Source organism: Apodemus sylvaticus, chromosome 18, assembly GCF_947179515.1.
Source record: "Apodemus sylvaticus chromosome 18, mApoSyl1.1, whole genome shotgun sequence".
NCBI lineage: Eukaryota > Metazoa > Chordata > Mammalia > Rodentia > Muridae > Apodemus > Apodemus sylvaticus.
Window position 1 is genome coordinate 22,079,468 of NC_067489.1, and position 20,894 is coordinate 22,100,361.

Here is a 20,894-nt window from a genome sequence, read left to right on the forward strand (position 1 = left end):
ACCCCAAATGGTGCCACCAACCAGGAAGCAAGTATCCAGATATGTGAAGCTATGGGGGACATTCCTCATTCAAACCACCACAAAGGTGAGTTCTTCTTCCTTCTTAGCCATGATTGTTGTGTTCACAACTCATTTGTTCCTTTATATATTCATTCCTGAGATATTTGCTAAGACTGGTAAACAATGGTGTGGTGCCCAAAGCGTCTGTGTGATGATAATACAGATTAACGAGATAGTCAGGATGGAAAAGCATAGTATGAACATTTTCAAAGTACAGGACTCAGCGCAGGTAAGTAGATTTCATTTGGAGGAATCTTTGATTATTGCTACAAAGGACACAAGAGTTGTTCAACTGCACAATAACTTTTATTTACTGGGTTTCATTGTTATATTTCAATCATAAATATAGTTTATATTATTTCTTATATAATTTTTAAAATATCATTAAATAGTTCACTTTGATTATTTTCCTACAGGGAATGCACAGATGATTTTGAAATCTATCCAGTCTATTACTGGCCAATTATTCTATAGTCTTACTTGGTGGATCTGATTTAATGAGCTATGACAGAATGAAGGTGTGTTTCTGGGCCCTGGTAGAAGTGGAGCTTGCTACACTAAGGCTAACTCAGAAGGGCTTTCTCGGTTGTATCTTTCACACTCTTGAGGAAATTCATAACATCAGTACCCCCAGTCCCTCTGTTTTCCACGTTTGAGGGCTCTTGCGACTTGTGGCCATCTGCGGGCTTCTGCTTCGAGGGTTTCACAATATAAGTATCTACTATTGCGAGGTGGAACTTTCTCACGGAGACCAGACCATTCACACACTCGTTATAAGCTTTCTTCAAGTTTTCATTGCGTCTTGAAATGACAAACTCACGGACCGGGGGAGCTGACTCTAAGGAGAACAGGAAGTTCCTGTGGGCTGGAGGCATGTACGCTCTCATTTCCTGGAGGAATTCTGCAGCAGACCCTACAGCCAAACAAAGACAGGTAAGGGATTGGGGGGGGGGGCGGGGGCGGAGAAAGGCCTTCCTCGGCTGGGAGAGAAAGGGGGCAAGGTCTGGAAGGCTGGGTGATCATAGCCGTCATGGGATGCTTTGAAGCAAAGACCATGCTCAACAGCTTGCCCCTAGCAATGGCTAGTCCTTCAGACTCCTATTAGCCCCGAAGACAGAATAAGTAGCAGTTTCCTAATCCCATATTTTACTGTGTTTGCTCTTTCAGCCTTCCTCTTCTCCCCTATCCCCACCCCTCCATGACTCCCTCTCTTCTTCTTTACTTGATTTTACTGGACAGGATTTCAGGACATAGCACATGGCAGCTTTGAGTTTGCAACACTTCTCCTGCTGGGAGGATCTTTAACCTGCACTAAGATACAGTCCTGTTAGTTGAAAAGAAAATGCACGTCGCCATTCCCACCTACCGTCACTAGTGTCATGCTTTATTCCCAGAAGGACGTCAAGGCTCTGGAAGATGCTGCTCTGGCCTGCACTGCCCCCTGAAAACTTTTTTGGGGTGTCCCAGACCCCCTCATACAGTAGACCTTCTGGCAACTTGGGGTTGCCTTTCCAGCTAGATCAAAAAGGAAAGAAAAATCATTTGGATTAGTTGCCAGGTAGAAAATTTTAAGAAGTGGCTCTTCCCCTCCCCCATCCTGTCACTCAAGTTCATGTATAAAAATAACAACATAGTTCTGATGGAATTTTGACATTCTTTCTGAGGGGAACCTTACTCCACCCTAGTTCAGACCATTCTCTCTTTAGCTCTGAGTCATTTTTCCCACTCCCTTTCCAGGGCCTCCCTCAGTAGTCACCAGAGTGGGGGAGGGGGGAACAAACCTGTGTTTTCTCTACAATGTGGATATGAGAAATATGCATTTTTATTTCAACACAAAGAATGCCAGAGGCCAGCAACTGGGATCTGGTCTGCTCTGTGAGTTGAGAAAATAAACTCAAGCCTCAGAATACATACCCAGACAAATATATGCGGAGAACATGGAAAAACGTGTCTGGATCCACAAAGTCTGTGAAAAGATGGTGTTGGAAATAACCCTGCAGCCATCAGGCACGTAGGACCACGCCCCAGGCCCCTTGTATTCTGGCTGGACTCCACCCCCCCCAGTCCCCTGGTTACAGGTTTGCCCCGCCCACAGTTGCCTAGCAACAACCAGGTAGCGGCCCACTATAAATGGGGATGCATGGCCCCTCTTCATTCTCTTGCCCACGCTCTCTTGTCCTCTTTTCTTCTCTTACTCTCTTGTTCCCCTGCTCTTCCTCTCTCCCCATTCCATAGACGCCTTTCACCTCTATCTCTTTTTTCTCTTTCTTTTTAATCTCTTTTCTTTTCCCCCTACTTTTCTATAATAAGGCTTTAAAATCATGGGCTGTCTCCGCTTATCTAAAACCGCTGTGTTGGAGCATTGGATCAGGCTTCTCAGCACTTCCAGCTGCTCCTCCGCTGCTCCCTGGCCCGGTCTCCCTCGACAGGTACATGGGTCCACATCAGAACTGGCTGCAAGATGGAAGTCTGTACTAAGCAGCATCAGGGGTACTGCAAACAACTGTCTGGATTTCAGTACAGACTCTAATAAAGGCATCAGGCAGACCCACAAAGTCTCTATGGGCATCATGATTCTCATCTGTCTCCTGTACCTCCATATTGGGTCTGCTAAGGGACCAAGTTAAATCACCTATACAGTACTGTCATCTAAATGCAACTGTCAGCACCGAACAGTATCTCTGTGCTTATGCACAGCACACGCAATGCTTGCAAAAACAAACCAGAGCTAGACATGTACCTCAGCGGTAGTGTCCTTTCTTAGCTTCTCTGAGCTCTGGGCTCCATCACCCACAGCAGCACGGATAAACACTCACGGGCACGCTCGCATGCACGCACCACACAGAAGTCTCACGGGATCCACTCATGGGTCTTCCTAAAGCTCACTCACCTTCAGTTAGAAGAGTTTCCACCCACAATAGGCGACCAGCAGCAAGTTCAAACTCACAAACAAAATCCCACTTGTTAAATTGAGGCAGGAAGGCAGATTTCCTTCCCAAATTACTCTTCCGCACTTCCTGGGTTTGGTAGAGGTTCTACGCCTGTTTTAAAAGAGAGATTTTCATCTCTCTCTTACACCCAGAATGGATTTGTGAAGAATCAGAGTTAAATCAGACCAGAATCTAGGTTTTTCAACACTTGAAATTGCCTTTGCATTCCACGGGTTTCCTCATGGGTTTTAGTGTCAAGACCCAGTTTGGAATTCTGGGTTCCTTTTTTATTACCAGTGGTAAAACCTCAAGTCATCTTTTATTCACTTTAGGTTTTCTTTTCTGCAGATGGAAATAATTAGATGGACCATACATAGAAGCACAGGGGTGCAGTGAGGTGTGCAGACTCAGCAGCGGGCACCTTGCACTTCCTGTTTCTCCACACCTCTGCATCAGACACCAGGCACCTACGGCTGTGAGCCCAGAACGTGCCCGGCCAACAATACTCACCACGCATCCTCTTAAAAATTTCCTTGGCTTTCTCCAGACTGGCAGCTATACCACACAGTGCCTTTTCTAGGGTTTTCAGGTCTTGATGCTCTACTGCACTGGACACAGTGGGGATTGCCTTAAAAATAAAGTTTAAAAATGAGAGAGAGAGAGAGAGAGAGAGAGAGAGAGAGAGAATGAATCTAGCAAGCATTAAGCATAGGCACAAAATAAATCGTAGCTTACTCAGCAAATCAAGTTTATGTTTCCATTTCTATTGCATGTACAAGATGCATGTGAATTTGCATACACCAGTGGGTGCACACATATGAGCGTGTGTTCATATGGAGCCAGAGTTTAACATCCAGAATCATTAAACCTTTGATCTATGAGACAGAACCTCTCACTGGCCAGGAGCTCACTGATTAGGCTAGCTGGCTGGCCAGAGAATCCCAGGGAGCACCTCCCGAGCCCCAGGGAGCACTTCCAGAGCCCCAGGGAGCAGCTCCTGGCCTTGCAAGTGCATGTTCACCTGCTCAGCTTTTTGACCAGGAGAGTAGACTCAGGTCTCATGATTGCACAACAAGCACTTGATCCATCCCCCAGCCCTCTCTGCCTTTGTCCTTCCAGTCAGAACAATTGGATTTATATCCCTATGAGTTAAGGACAAATCCATTTGAAGAGTTTTATTTCTTACTGAAATTTCAAATTTGATCCTAAATACTTCACCCCTAGATTTTATATTTCAGTGTGATATGCAAAACAAAAACAAAAAAACACAACCTTTTTTTTTTTTTAGTAAAAGCTGTATTGTTTTGCCACCTGATGCTACCCTCAATCAGGGGAAAGTGGACCTTGCTATTGTAATTTATTTGCTACATGTTTGCTCTCCTTACATGAATGGGAGAGAAAAAATAGCTAAGAGAGAACAGACATACTTTGATTGCGGGAGAAGCGGCGATTTCCACCAATAGAGAGACAAGGAAGAAGCCTTTATCGCAGTCCCCACCAGGAAACGAGAACAAAATGTCCATGTTCCTAAGGAAAGCAGTCACAGTTGGCAAACAATACAGGAACAGGAGCAGTGTACTTGTGGGGAAACATACTTTCCCAGTGTCTTTATTTGTACTTTTTAAATTCCAAAACTAACTGTACCAGAGTGGTTTATATCTGTCCTACTGTCTCTACTATATATTTGAGAACACTGAGAATCAAGTCTATTGAATGCATTGTTCTCAAATATATAGTAGAGACATTTCTCCAGCCCCAGTTCCCCAACTTTTAATAAAGAGATCAAATATGGTAAGAGTTGGGTTAAAAGAGCATACATAAGGCTGTTGGGTGACATCGTTAACTACGTCTAGTCACACAGGTCACTCGGTCACACAAGCATAGAGGTATCTACTCTTCATATATGTTCATAATAACTTCAAATAAGCTGCAAATAGCAGGGTTGTAAGAATCTACAGCTACAGTATAGACACAGTCCTATTTATAGATACAGTTGAAAACTGGACTATTGGTCTTTTAAATAATTATTTCAACTGCTTTCTTCCTAAATCCAATCATTTGGAATATCCCATAAACCTACATTCACTCGGGTGGCCAATAATTTTTAGGATAAAAGAATATCCAAATACTTACTCGTATGTCATGGGCCTTAAGAGAAAAGCCACAAAGCAATGTACCAATTGAGGGAGAGAAAGAGAGAGAGAGAGAGAGAGAGAGAGAGAGAGAGAGAGAGAGAGAGAGAGAGAGAGAGAGAGAGAGAGAGAAAACACTTATCAAATCAGGTGAATTTGAATATTGGCTCATATACTATAACTATAATCCATCAATACTGAGACATGGGTTTCAATGAAGGAAAACCATGGGTTTTATATTTCTCAAGATTGCTTACCAATGGGTTTCAACCTTCCTAATGCTTAGACCCTTTAATACAGTTCCTCATGTTACTGTGATCCCGCCAACTGTATAAACATTTTTGTTACTACTTCATAACTACAATTCTGCTATTGTTATCAAATCATTATGTAAATGTCAGATATTCAGGATATCTGATATGTGACCCCCCCAAAGGTGTCATCACCCACAGGTTGAGAGCCACTGGCTTAGACATCAAGTGATCAAAAAGCACACATTCAGAATCATTCGTTACTACGAAGGCTCATTCTACAGCAAGACACGTCTATATGCAGACTGCATCTCACAGGTACAAGCTGATAGCCTCAGGGGCTGCCATTAGCCTATCTCACAGGCACAAGCTGATAACTATTGGAGCTGTTAGCCTCTTCTTCTTGTAGGTCCCATTACTAGCTGACTCCTGAGGAGGCTGCCCCGAAAGCTCACACTCTTCTGCTTCTCCCACTGAGGACGCATGCCCTCTTGAATGTAAGTAACTAGCTCTCTAGAAATTAAGTTTGGGGATTCTCAAAAATACATTAACAAAAGGAAACCACACGTTAAGAAGCTCACACTCGATGCCTGTGCTGGCTAGGGTTTGTGTTTACTAGACACGCGCTCCAGTTGTTTCAGAAGAGGAGACATCATTGGAGAAGATGCCACTCTCAGACTGGCCTGTGGGCAAGCCTTTCTCAACTGATGATTGAGGGGGGAGGGCCCAGCTCAGTGTAGGTGGTGGCCACATGGCAGTTGGCACACTCAGTTGTCTGACTAAGCCGTAGAGAGCCCAGAGAGCAAGCATGCAAGGCGGGTTCCTCTGTGCCTTCTGCTCCGGTTCCCGTCTCTACGCCCCCTCCATGACTTACTGTTCTGCCTTTCCTGGATATTGAACTTACCACCAAGGTGAAATCAAACCCTTTCCTACCCACGCTGCACTCAGTCAGGCTGCTCTGTCACAGCAAGAGAAACCGTAGCTACGATAATGGTTTTATTGATCTGAAATCCAATTCAGCAGGTGTTGTGGCACACGCTCAGCATCCTAGAGCGTAGGAGACTGTTGCAGGGGACGACAAGCTTTAGGGCACTTTGGGGTACGTGGCAAGACATTGTCAGAAGCCAGACAAATGAAACAAAAACACAAACAAAGTAAATAATAATAAAAAACCCTCTTCATATCCCAACTAACATTTTAATACAAACCAACTAAATTAAAAAAGCACAATATATTATTATTATTATTATTATCTGTGGGTGTGATGTGGGGGGACACATGTTTCCTGGTCAGAGGGCACGCGTAGAGGTCAGGGGAAAATTTTGTGGAGTCAATTCTTGACTTCCTTTACTTGCATCCCAGGGGTTAAACGTTGGTTGGCAGCATTGTGCTGTAAGTCCCTTGGCCTGCTGACCATCTTGCTAGGCCCTAAACCAGTGTAAACAGTTGAGGGTGTATTTCCTGGATGCAGAGGAAGGGATGGGATGAAAAGAAACAAGAACATTTTCCGGGGTGACGGACATACTTCTGTCGCTGGTTTCGGGTGGTGGCCTCACGAAGCCTGCACACGCCAGAGTGAACACACAGGCTCTCTGGATTTCCCCACATACATCCAGGTGCTTCTCTCATGCTCATGAGTTATAGACACAATGATCTATAGCCAACACATACACAAGCCATAACCGACACCAGAAGCGGTGCCGCCTAAAGTTAAGGAATTAATATCCTGAGCTGACAGCATCCGCTTGCTGCTCAGGGTTACATACCCACTGGGGTCCTTTTTCTTCCAGTTTGCCAGGACGCAGTCTGCGTAAGACAGAATGGGAGGCAGGCCCAGCTTCTCTGAGAGTTCGCAGTAGGGAACAGCAATATTTCGGGGCAGCACCTGATTGAAACACACTGGGTCATTTTTTTTTTCCACTGAAACAACTTTTATTTCCTTCTCATCTCACTGCTGAAACTTGTTCTGGAGCATAGACAGCACTTGGAAGCCCACATGTGCAACTTTTCTCTCCCTTATTTCATAACTTAATCCCGGTGATGTTTCAACGCTCCTGTCTGGGATGTTGATTGCTTAGGGAACAGTTCAGCTACAAACAGGAAATAAAGTAAGATAAGGAGCCAACAGGTTTTATTTTCAAACCACCCTGTTATCTTAACTCTGTCCTTCAGCCACTTGTCTCACAAGACACCATGTTAGCTAGTGGCAGTAAGAAAGGAAAACTCGGTTGTCTCTGGACTTGGAGGTTTTGTTAAGAACACGGGATGTGACTCGTGTGAGAAATGTCCCAGAGTCCACAGAAGGAAACACTCCTGCACTCATGTGTGTGTGTGTGTGTGTGTGTGTTGTATGTTTATTCTGTTTTCAGTAAACTTCACAAAATTTGGCATTGGTGCCATGCAGACCTGTTAACCTATGACTTGGAAGGATGATAAAAGAATTAAGAGTTCAAAGCCAGCCCAGGATATAGGGTGAGTTCTGGATCCTGTCTGGATCCTGTGCTAATACCGATACTCTGTCTCAATACACAAAGAGCAGTTACTCACAAGCAGAATCAGATGCTATTAGAAGAGTGTAACCAAGTGCAAGGTACTCCCATGGTTACACAGATCATTTTATTCCTCTCCGTACCCCAGGAGCTGACGGATTTCATGGGTGGATTGCATGTGTGCCACTGTCTTTAAACTGCAAGTGGCAATAAAAATATCTGAAGAAAGCATCAGTCACGTTTGCCACTAAGTGGTTAAAGGCACTGAGAAGCCAATGCAATTCCTCTGTGACTTGAAACACGGATTTGTAGTCTTTGTGGATTTCATGTGAGTCTGAATCACCTAAATGTGTATGGAGACTATAAAACATTTACAGGATTATGAAATTTAAAAAAGCAGGATGTGAGTCTGCATTATTATTAATTGCTCGTCTAGGGTGTGAAAGACATTTACAATGTAATTATGAAAATCCAGTGAGGAACTGCTTTATTTTCCTCCTGATGCAGATTTTTAAAATGGAGTCTAGTGGAGCCTAACACGCATGCACGAGGCCTGAGGTTCAGCCTTAGTGTCTCACTCCAGAAGCACCGACCGCCAGCATCACAAGCGATGACGATAATAATACAGTTCTAGTATTTAACTTTTTGGGGGTCAAGGGTTCAAGCCTAGGACCTTCCGCATGCCAGGCGTGCACCCCACCACCGAGTTCCATCCCAAGCCCAAATACTTTGCATGAAATGCAGGCTGGAATTCACACTCATGGTAATAAAAAGTCACTGTATGAGAAATACCAGAAGGACTCCAAACCTTTCGAATATCGTCATCCCCTCGGTTCCACACATACGCCATGGTGATGTACCCCAGGGCCAAATGCGCCAGGCGCTGTAACCGGTGTCCTCTCAGTCCGTCGGTGCGCAGTGTGGGAAGCTGAGAAGAGAAGGAGAGACGTGACAACATCAGTCCCGGTAACGAACGCTGTAGGTCTTAAAGCCGAGGTTAAAATGTGAAGAAAGCACACAGAAAGGCCATTGTACAGGTTTTCAAACCTTCTCAACTTCTTCTCGGAGCTGCCCGTTCTCAATCAGCTTGGGCAGATTTCTAGCCACAAGGGTCCAGGGGCCGTACGCATCAGGCAGTTCTACCTTGGGACGAGAAGAGCCAACAGGACCATTTTGTTTGAATTGCTCACAGAGGTCACTTTAGGCTTCCCCGCGGATGGTCTATCTTGTCTCTAGCTCCATTTGCATCCCCAACAAACAGGGTCTAGTAGTACCAGCCCAGGCTTTGCCACCTGACAGATGCTTGGACGGAAGCCCCTGCTCCTTCATGTCCTCCTGCACTTCCTGCTCCTTCATGTCCTCCTGCACTTCCGCTCACATCTTACAACATTTTCATCAGGCTCCTCTCTGGGAGGCCCTTGATTAAGCCTTCTGACACCCAGTCGCTTCTTTTCTGTTACTTTCTTTCTTCTCAGGTATTTTCTTTGAGGGGGGAGGAGAGGGGGGGACAAGATGGCTTTAAGGCTGTCAGCAAATTAGGACCTGCGCTTAGTCCCACGCCTATATTTCTTATGGTCCAAGAAGTGGTCTTTCTGTCACATATTTTAAAAGTCCAAATGCCGCGCTTACTTTGCGTATAATTTATTTGTAGTTCAAACTAGCATTTCCAACTTTCAGAATCAAGGCTGTATTGTGCTCCTAAGATATCTTTTAAAGGCCCTGGGATATGGCTGGATACTTAATATCATTTCCACCCTAACTGAGTAGCAGTTAGGGGGTGTTGCTATAACTTGTGCAGTTTGAGGTAGGACAGCAGAACTAGGATAGATTCTGGTGCACACGTGTGTGCCTATTTGTGGGTGTGTGCGTGTTTGTGGGTGTGTGCACATGTGTGCATGTGTGTGGCTGTTTGTTCATGTGTGCATATGTGTATGTGTGTATATGTATGTGGGTGTATGTGAGTGTATGTGTGTGTGCGTGTGTGTGTGTGTGTGTGTGTGTGTGTGTGGGTGTGTGTGTGTGTGTCCCTCACCGTACTGTTGAGACTGGGACTCTCACTGGCCTGGAGCCCACCCATGAGGTTAGCCTGGTTGGCCAGCAAGTCCTAGGGATTCACTGGGATTTTGAGTGCACACCACCTAATCCTGGCTTTGACTTTTTCTAACATGGCTTCTTGGTACTGGATTTATAGTCTTTTGCATGCATTGCACTGACTGAGCCATTATTCTAACTTATAGCCATTTTCCCCATCACAATTTTACACAGACTTATCCTTATCATAAATCTTAGCAGCTTTAACATATAGCTGTTTTCTATATCCACTAGAAAATGATCACCTCGTCACTTAAAGGGGACACTCGATGAGTCTCAGGCTCCTCTGAAAGAAACATGCTGTGCCTGTGTTTTGGGGATTTTAAGTAAGGTACAAGTTGCTTGAATATATGTACCCCAATACTAGGACCATGGGTGTAGCACCTAGCTGCTGTAGGAGGGAGAAAGTATAAGAAGCGAAGCCATTGATTGGGGGAGGGGGACTGCTGTATTGGAGAGGAAGTGGGGTCTACTTCCTCTACCATAGGTAACTTTGACCCTACCTTCAAATGAAAAAGAAATCCAAATAACAGTATCTCCTGAATCTTGTATTTACTCTGATATGACACAAATGAATCCTACATAGACACAGGCAATGTTTCCAAATGAACCCCAGAACTCCGAACCACATCCAGAACTATTTTAATGCCCCACCCCTAGAGCTGGTTCCCGTTAGAGCAGTGTTTCTCAAACTGTGGGTCGTGACCCCTTTGAGGCATTCTTTTCGCAGGGATTACCTAAAACCATCGGAAAACACAGATATTTACATTACGATTCATACTAGTAGCAAAATTACAGTTATGTAGCAACGAAAATAATTTTACGGTCGGGGTTCATCACAACATGAGGAACTTTATTAAAGGCTTTCAGCATTAGGAAGAAACGTGGCGCTAAACCATGAGGTGCTCATTTCCCACGTTCGTGACCCGGTACACGGAGACCTCAACACCAGGCATGCCAGGGCACCCAAGAATGCTGGCGCCAGGGCACCCAAGGATGCTGGCGCCAGGACACTCCTAACAAGGACACCAGGCTTGGTGCCCAGGGGCGGGGGAGCCTGAGGCCGCACGCTAGACCGTAGTCCCGCCCCAGGCAGCAAGCTCCGGGATTGGCTGGGAGCTGTGAAGGATGCGCCTCCTGAGCGCCGCGGGGTGCCGACTCCAGACTGCTCAGGGCTGGCCAGACTCTGCAGGGATTCTGGGAACCGCCTTGGTTTTCCATATCCTATCTCAGTCTCTAGCTCACTGCCCTTAGATCCATGCCTTCCTGGCTCCGGGTTCTTTCTGTCTGGGTCCCAGAGTCACTGGACTCAAAACGTGCAGCTCTTTGCTCCCGTTTTTAGTGAGACTAGGTGAGCACGGGGTGGGGGTGGGGGTCGGGTGGGGTGGGGGGAACTTCTAAAGGACTATTTCGCTTCTTTGCTATTTTCCGTAAGTTTTGATAATGAAGATGTGCCCAATAAACTGGTATGCGTGGCATTCTTACAATCCAATTTAATGACATCATTTTGTTTGTTTGTTCAGTACGTTCTCAGCTTTGTTTTATTTAAGACTGTCTGGCCTCGAATTTGAGGACATGCCCCTGCCTCTGCTTCCCGAGTGCTAGAACTATAGTTGTTCCCACCGTACCTGGTTGAGACAGGAGGTGTTTTCAAATAAGCATTTCCCCCTACGCTTGGATTCCAGAATTTGCGCAAAAGCACAATCAAGGTAGTTCATACCTTCCTTTAGATCATGCTTAGCAAACCACAAGCATTATTAATATGAAACAAATATATCATCTCATATATTGAAATCAATGAGGAACACAGACTCTATACATTTGATACCGTTCAGAAGAAAAGGGAGACTGCCCTGACTCCGGACATTTGAGTGTTGCATTTTCAGAACACTGAGTTGCAAAGGTTGGTGTAACAAACTGGCTTCCCCTCTACGAGGCCACTCCTTCACAAAGCTAAAAGACTTCTCCTGTGACCCTCCCTTAGCTACTTCACATTTCCATGTTAAGAAAGCAAGGACTGAATTTTGAAGAAGAAACACTGAAGAGCAACCAGGCTCACTTATTTGTTGTACCTTGGCTCTGAGTTTGACACTGTGCCTTCGTTTAGGAGAACCTGAGACAGAGCTCCTTACTTAGAAATTCAGCTGTCAAGATAAATAATCAGGACAAAGCAGATTTTCACTTCTCTTACCAGTGGATGTGGCAGAGCAAAGCCCACATCTTCATCTATGTGGTAGTCTTCAAGGATCCTCCTAGAACCTTCTGTAGGAGATACTTTACTGCGTGCCATTACTGTCTACTTCACTGACTACCCCTTGGCCACTGAAGGAGCTTTTCAAGCATTTTTTAATATGGTTTAGCCAATCACAGTTGACGCGTAAGCGGGGAGAAGTGGTTTCCACCTGGGACAGTTTCATTTTCTATTTTATGTATTTGTAATGTGATAAACAATCAAACTACAAAGGATCCTTATCTAACATATGAAGAAATTAAACATTTGTGTTATCAGATTTATCCCTTAAGGACATCAACTGTGGGCTATGATGTCTTGGGCTTTCTCGTGACAATTGTGGTGACTGAGGACATACTTGGCCCTGGGAATGCAGTCACCCCATCAGTGGTTCCCCCAGCAGGGGGATTAGGTGTTCAAGCTGAAAGGTGCCCAACACACAAGACAAGAGCCATGAGGACAGGTGACCAGGAGAATGCATTTTGTTTTAGAAAACTTTCAGAGTTTGGGCTTGAAATAAATAAAGACAATTATGACAGCTATAGTCCAAACTGCCAATAGCTGTCCATTATTGGTTTTCACATGAGGGAACTTATGTCCTTTTAGATCTCAGAGTTTTGTCTTAGCAGCCCTGAAACACAACCTGGGAGACACAGGAGAGTCGGTTTCAGAAGTTGCACAGAGGGGCAAAACTTGATGGACAGACCCACACACAGATGGGTGCATACAGACCCATCTTTCCTCCTAGTTCTCTTCCCTAGGTTCTTTGTCACATGATTAGTAAGTCATATCTTGGAGTTGTCCACCTTCTCTACTAGATCTGGCTGCCAGGGGTGACTCGTGATGAGGCCGAAGCCCTGTACACCTGGAGATTTTCTAGTATGTTCACAAGTAAAGAGAAGGCTCAAATAACTAAAAATGTTCCCCACAGTACAAAGTTGAGACTCTGGCAAGAGTTTACAGAGTACTCCTAAGTTTGTATCCACTTGGATGAAATGGATTTTGTGGTTGTTGTTTGTTTCATGTGGTTTTTAAAACTTATTTGTTTGTTTGTTTGTTTGTTTTTAATATAATGTCTCACTCTGTAGAGTCATTACTTGTTCTTGTGAAATACTGAGCCAAAGCAGAAACCACATCGTCCCTTTTGATGTCCAGAAAGGGTTAAAAAAAAAAAGCACGTAATACATTAGAAGACAATGTGTAGGACTTATCGAACAGGCCATCAGTTCTTGAAACAAATTAATGAACCGTGGCTCTGGAACGTTCTAGGACAGCTCTGACATCATTAGCATATGATGGCTTTTCTTTGAACAGCTGGGTTTCCAAGAATATGTGCTCCTTATAAAAAAAACAATGGCAGGGAAAGTCAAAACCAAAAGTAACCCAGCAAAGAATGAAGCTTTTGCAAACTGAATGACCCAGGAGGCTGATTGATTTGGAGCCACATTGATTTGGGCCGTAAGGTCTTATTGTATCCTCAAAGGATGACATAAGGTAAGAGACCCTTACATGGAGTCCCATCATTTTTATCGGAAAGCAAAGATTCCAACATTATAATAACAAGTAGAAAATGTGGCTTTTTTTTAAAAAAAAAACATGGAAAGAAGTTCTACAAAATTCTGACTTGGATAAAGTAAGTCTCTCAGGAGTTGTGCTGGTAAAGTCTGTTTGCAGTCTGCTTACCCAGGTGCGTCCCTCCACACCTATGATGCTACACATGCATGCTTTATATGCTTCCTTCTGGTTTATGTCACATCCTCAGGACCTGCCCCCTTTCATACACCTGAAACGTCTACCCACCCCATCCTCTTGGTTTCTGAAACTATATTCTCAATTCTTCGTCTTGATCTGTCTTCCTGCTGAGTGCCGCTGGTATCTGGCTTCTGGAGAACACTCAACCGCATGCTGTCCTACACCATCTCTTTCTTGCCCTTGAGCTCTTCCCCCTGTGACCTCATCATCAGCTAGAAAGCTTTCTCCATCTTACACAGCTCAGAGCCCTGCCCTCGCAACAGTAGTGAACACAGTCAAATATGGATCTTCCCGCATCAATCAACACAATCAAGGCGACCCCTATACTACAGTGCTCTTCCTAGACTGACCTTAACCTAGATAATCCTTGGAGGCTTCGCTCCTAGGTGACTCTAGACTCTGTCCAGTTGGCAGTTAACATTAACCAAAGAGGGGAGTGAGTTTGGGAACAAATGTAACTTTTGGCAGAATGTCTGGTGTCGTCCCCCCCGCACCCCCCCCAGGCTTTTACCACCAAGCTCGGGACCTCTGGGCCTCTGGGAAACCACACCAGTGTGAGATAAAGCATCCACCTTTAGAGGGTGTGAAATTTTACTTATAACTTGTTGGGATATTAGTTAGGGATGTGTTAGATTTTAGCAGTTCTAAAGATTTTGTGACAACATGAACAACATATATCCTGGTAGAAACCAAGACAATATCATTTTTCCTTCCAATCTTTCCTCTTCAAAAAAATTAATCAAGTGGAGTATGGCAGGACATGCCTGTGATTCCAACAGTTGGGAGACTGAGGCAGGAGGATGGTGAATTTGAGGGTAGCCTGGATTACACAGTAAGACTGTTTCAGAAGAAAATAAAAGAAAAAAATGTTAATTTGGATCTTCGCATGTGTTTTTCTTAGTTCTTTCCTTAAAGCCGGAAAGCCCGGCACTTATTTTGAGTTGTCTGTGACCCCGATGCAGCAGGTGTTCAAACATGATCCCTGACCCGCTGCTGTGGGTCACAGGACACCGCTGCTGGCCACAAACATGCCTTGCTCTGCCCACAAATCAAGCTGTGGTCAGTAGAGAAATTACATGATCTCGGTATGAGACCGATCCCATGAACTTCTTAAGTGTCATCAAGAAAGGGTCCCTGGTTGCAGTGGTGCATGCCTTAGTGCCAGAGCTGGGGAGGCTGGGACAGTGGAGGACCGATGTAAGTTCGAGGCCAGCCTTGGCAACATGTGCTGAGTATCTAAATTCTGCTTCTCACATTTGTCTTGCAAATGTTTGGTTCATGAAGCATTTTCCCTAGGCCTCAAGCAAGCGAGGTTTTAGACCTTGCCTTATATTTTGTGTTTCTTTGATGCACAGGGACATATGAATTGTGAAGACAGAGAATGGGAAGAGTCACAGAGAATCAGTAAGGTGAGGGACTACACTCACGACACTGGGATGAAGGGTGGAATTAAAGCCTCGCGTGGTCTGTGTCTAGGTTCTTGGCCATGCCAACGAACAGATATGGGAACATATGTTTTTATTTTTTGTTTGAAATAATGTTCAAGCTGAGACTAGCCTTGCACTCCCCATGTAGCAAAAGATGATACCAAATGGGAAAATGTGCTCAGGGACTGGGAGACGAGGAGAGAAAAACGACGGGCACTTTCACACAGCTGCATAGTATTGGTTCAAGAAACATAAAATTCTAAGTAAAATGAATAATTTGGAAAATGCTAAATGATGATGATGATGATGTGGTGATGATGATGATGATGATGATGAGGTATACCAGTTGGAAAGGTTACTTGGCCTTTGGAGAGTACTCACATACTCTACCTGGTGCCTCTGAATTATCTTGAGGCTCACAAGCTTCCTAATTGCCCTGTGGAATTAATCCAGGTCTGAGTTACAGCGACCTTAATTTGGTGCTCATGGGTCCTAAGTTTTTCTCTTTGCCAAAGCTTTTTCAGTGAATATTTTTGTTTACCATATGATGCTGTTTTTTTATTGGAGGGGGAAAAGGGGGTGGGCATCGTGATCTTAGTTTCCTGGAAGAATTTCTGTAGAATTGGTATCAACTTCCCCTCTGATGTCGGTTAGAACTTATCTTTGATGCTATTTGGGTCTACAGTGATCTTTCTGGAAATGTTTCAAAATGATCATATTTCTGTATTGAGTAGACGTCTGCTGATGTCACTTGCTTGTTCTGACTTGGGTTTGGTAGCTGTGGTTGGGTGGTGTTTTCCATTCTGTGTGAGATCCCGTGTTGCCTGTAATGGAGCCAACACGGTTGTTGCCCATGCACTTATCTGTGGGACAGTCACATTGCCCCCCTCCTTCTCACTTCTCTCAATGCGATGCCCCTGTCCCTGCCTTCTCTTCCCCTTTTCTAGCAGATCCCACTCAAGGGTTATCATGGACCTATAGCCACCTTTGGACTTAACCATGCCTTTTCTATCTTTCTATAGTACAAACTCTAACTGGTTTTCATTCCCGACTCTTGCCCTACCTCTGTCTTTCTTAAACATATTAAACTGGCCTGGGCCTGGGTCTGTGGCTCTAGGAGTTTCCAGTAGGGGGGACTTTAGACGTGCCACCAGTCACCCTGGCCCACTTGTCACCTGCCGTCCACAGCCTTTGAAGAGACACATAAGAGCCTCACCCATGTGTACGCCAGTTTTATTTTCCAAAAGTTGGAGATTTAAAGCATTTCCAGAGGTAACAGAGAGATTAGCACACACACTTCCTCCTTCGGTCCATCCACTGCTAACCTCCTCGGCCGATCTCTGGTGCAGTGAATCTCTGCAACAAAGAGGAAAGGAGAGACTCACAACTGGGTCAGGAGCCAGACCTGCAGCTGGGTTCACACCTAACACAAACAGTAAAAATTAATGGGTCATGGGAGCACCCTGACCAACCAGCTTAATTCTAGGGAACTGTCCAAGAAGTGCAAAAGAGAGAGAGCGTCTATCTTTTTATTTACTACTTATTAGAATCTGCATTCTGGGCAAACAGATTATGGCCAAGAGACAACAAGGACACATTTCCTCTTCTAAGTTTGAATCTTTTCTTTTCTTTCTTCCTTTTGTTTGTTTTAAAGACTGGTAGATTTTATGAAGCGCCATCCTCTTGCTTCTACCCCTGTCTAAATCCTGGGCTAACAGGCATGGTCTTCCTGGTCTGCCCAGTTTAACACACTTTACTTTCTGCGGGGTAAAGTCCTGGGTTAAGGAAACTAAGTGAAAGAGTATAGTGTGTGTGTGTGTGTGTGTGTGTGTGTGTGTGTGTGTGTGTGAGAGAGAGAGAGAGAGAGAGAGAGAGAGAGAGGGAGAGAATTAATATAGAGTTCACAAGTGAGAGGAGCAGTGGTCCTCAACCTGTGAGTCATGACCCCTCCGGGGACCAAGCATCTCCTTCACAGAGGTTGTACAAGACCACCAGAAAACACAGATATTTATATTACAGTTCATAAATGTAGTAAAATTACATTTATGAAGTAGCGACAAAAATAACATCTGATTAGGGAGTCACCACCACAAGAGGAACTGTATTAAAAGGGTCACAGCCTTAGGAAGGCTGAGGACCGCTGGAACAGGGTTTAGCAAGGAAAGAACATCCATTTCTGTAGCTACTGCTCAGGTTGGTAATTTGAGTACTGATGACAGTTTCCAGTATTTAATTGCTTATTTTCAAAGAACACGTTTTTGCTGTGATGGTGTCTGAAGTACAGAGTCGGCCGTCCTCGCTGCCCTCGAGTTACAGTTCAGTTCTTGAGGCCGTGGTTCAGTGAGGAATGTACTTGTAGTGCAAGGATGGGGAGGTGAGCCGGACCCCCAGCGCCCACGTAAAAAGGCAGATAGGTGTGGTAGGAGCACCTGAAATCTCAGTACTGGGAGGTGTAGACAGGAAGATCACCAGCATATAGTGGCCGGCCAGCCTAAGCAAATCACAAGGTTCAGGTTCTGTGAGAACTCCTGTCTGAGAAAATAAGACAGAAAACAATAGAAGAAGGAACTTGATACAGACTTCAGCCTGCGCGCTCGCGCGCGCACACACACACACACACGCAGAAACACACACATATATCCACACAAACACACACACATGCACACTCACACACAGAGACACAGACACACACACTCACACTCACACACAGACACACACATAAACTTACACACACACTAATACACACACAAACTTACATGTACTTACACACACAGACACAGACACACACACGCAGAAACACACACATATATCCACACATACACAAACACACACACATGCACACTCACACACAGAGACACAGACACACACACATACACAGATACACTCATAAACTTACACACACACTAATACACACACAAACTTACATGTACTTACACACAGACACAGACACACACACACACATACACACACACACACACACACGTATATCCATACACACAGACAAACTCACACACATGCTTACACACACTCACACAGACACTCACACACACACAAACTCACACACACACTTATACATACTCACACATACATGTACTCACACACAGACACACACACTCATACTCATACAAACACACACAAACACACTCATACACACTCACACACACACAGGCTCACACACAGAGACGCACACTCACAGACACTCACACACATAGACTCACACACTCATTCACATGCATTGTGCTGACAGTTTTATGTCACTTGACACAAGCTGATGGAAAAGTTAATTGAGAAAATGCTCCCACCAAATTGGTTTCTGGACAAACCTGTGGTGCATTCATTTTCTAGATTCCTGATTGATGGTGCAGAGCCCAGGCCACAGCCTCTGCCTCAGTTCCTGCCTCTAGTTTCTTGCCCAAGTTCCTGCTCTGCCCTCCCTCAGTGATGGACTGTGATATGGAACTGTAAGCAGAAACAAATCCTTTCCTTCCCAAGTTGCTTATAGTGAAGTTGTTTTATCACAGTGATAGGAACATAAGTATATACACGGATATACACATACACAGATACACACAGACACATATACAGATACAGACATACACACACATACATGAATACTGCCATATACATATTTAATAACAGAATTAAAACTTTCAAACTTTGTACTTTGTAACTTTGCTGCAAAAATTGTCCATCTATAATCTGTGTATTCAATATCTAAATACGAAAAATGAAATATAGTATTTCTTAGCCTTAAATAGAAACCAAAAGAAAAGCGTTGGCAAATGTCTAGGGATGCATTTGGTAGAACTTTTAATTCAGTTCTATCAAGGAACAGGACTCTGCCAGGTCATTTTGTTATGATAAATGTATGTCGCCATCTTGTGGCCGATTCAAATATTGCACATTTTAAGTTGCTAAAGTTGATCACCAAAGGCTGTGTGGAGGGTAATTTCACTGTGGAGATAGGAGGGGAATCACTTCTTCCAAACCTCTCAGCCTCTACTAGGTGGCCAGGAAACTCCTGGAAGTGCCGGATGTATATTCACGATGTGTGGCACCTTCACAGGGTGCTTCAGATTAACACACCTAAGCCCTGGGCCAGGGAGGGGTGAGTCACAGGCCCTGGTTACTCCAGCGCCATTTGCAGTTGCAGAGAGGTCACAGGCAGGATTTCTGTGGCACATCAAAGAGTGGCAACCAAACCAACTGGTGGCTTTTGGAAAAGCAGCCTCAAAAAGCAGCACATGTTATGACCCCATAACTGTCAACAGCCCCCCTAAATGCACAAGGGACGCCCGGCTTTCTATAAACAATGAGGAAGGCATCCAGGCACTTAGCCTTTCTGAGCCTGGGCCTCTCCAGACCTCATTTGCAACGCAGTATTATTCGCTTCCGCGCTGGACTCTCAGGGGGGTAAGTCCAAAGGGCGAACCGGATTCTGCACTCATCTGGAAAGGACCATCTCCCCTGTCTAATTTTTTTTAAGGATTTATTTTTATTAGTTTCTAAGTGCATGTGTTTATGCACGCATATGTATGTGTATATATGTGAGTATGTATGCATATGCATGTGTGTGCATGTTTAGGTATGTGTACCTGACTGAGGTGACCACAGAAGCCAGAAAACATCAAGTTCCCCAGAGCTGGAGTTACTGGCAGCTGTGAGCTACACGATGCAGGTTGTCAGAATCTAACCTTGTGTCCTCTGGAAAAGCGGCGAGTGTTCCAACCAGTGACCCATATCTCTAGCCCCGCTTTCTAATCTTTTATCAGAACAGCCTGAAAACCTTCTCTGTCCTCCTGGAGCTGAGGAGGTTTACCCAGAACTGAAGCGGCCTCTGCAACTTGCCAGCCTGTAACCACACTGACTACAAATAGTCTCTTTCCCTCTACATCAGGGAAACCCACAGAGCAAAAAGGAACCCCACAGAGCATTCTGCATGAAGTTTGGGCTGAAAATGATAGACCTGTATGCAATTACAATCAACCATAGACCCTGTTGCTAAATGTTTTATTTGCCCTTTAGGCCAAGGACAATTTCCGTTACTGCCAAATTACTACAAACCACAAAAGAAGCAGTTCAGGGTTTCCACTCACACTTCCTGTATCAGAATAGCTAAGACACTAACTCAGCCACTTTCAGCCAGTGGTTCAGGAAACTCTCTTCTTGCTGGATTTTCTCCCAGTGTAACACTCACTTGCTATGATGTCATTGCCCCATGCTTCTCCACGCAGAGGGAGAACACCCCGGGGTTTAACTGCCTGACCAGGGCTTAACAGACCAGCCCCTGTGTGGTCTCACTAGAAATGGCTGTGTATATAATGACCAACTACACAATCTCTGCCATCACAAACCATGGAAATCAGGGTCATCTGATGTGGGCAGTTTGGTCACATGGTCCAGGAAGTGGATGCCAGGGTAATGGCTCTGTGGTGTCAGCTTACAGTGTTCCTTACTCCAGTGGTTTAAGAACTACACTTGTGAAGATTCCCTTATAGCTTCTTTTTTTGGCCTCTTACTGACGGCCCCAGT

General features: G+C 44.7%; 1 protein-coding gene across 1 annotated transcript; it reads right to left on the reverse strand.

Annotated features, from left to right (window-relative positions):
• Nucleotides 1–458: 458 nt before the first annotated feature.
• Ido1 (indoleamine 2,3-dioxygenase 1) lies at nucleotides 459–12,243 on the reverse strand. Its single transcript, XM_052162262.1, has 10 exons — nucleotides 12,145–12,243; nucleotides 8,910–9,005; nucleotides 8,671–8,790; nucleotides 7,140–7,258; nucleotides 5,124–5,138; nucleotides 4,418–4,517; nucleotides 3,501–3,618; nucleotides 1,975–2,026; nucleotides 1,427–1,575; nucleotides 459–973 (listed from the first exon to the last, which is right to left on the reverse strand). Exons 1-10 carry the CDS (start codon nucleotides 12,241–12,243, stop codon nucleotides 624–626), a joined length of 1,218 nt encoding a protein of 405 aa, XP_052018222.1. The 3' UTR covers nucleotides 459–623.
• Nucleotides 12,244–20,894: the final 8,651 nt, after the last annotated feature.

Bases quoted from the DNA above. Each gene is read 5' to 3' on its own strand.
- Ido1 (XM_052162262.1), bottom strand. From the start codon at position 12,243: ATGGCACGCAGTAAAGTATCTCCTACAGAAGGTTCTAGGAGGATCCTT. The intron at 7,259-8,670 runs GTTTGGAGTCCT...TGTTTCAATCAG, and splicing joins GGGATGACGATATTCGAAAG to GTGCTGCCCCGAAATATTGC. The intron at 2,027-3,500 runs GTGAGTATTGTT...ATCTTTTCACAG, and splicing joins AATTTTTAAGAGGATGCGTG to ACTTTGTGGATCCAGACACG.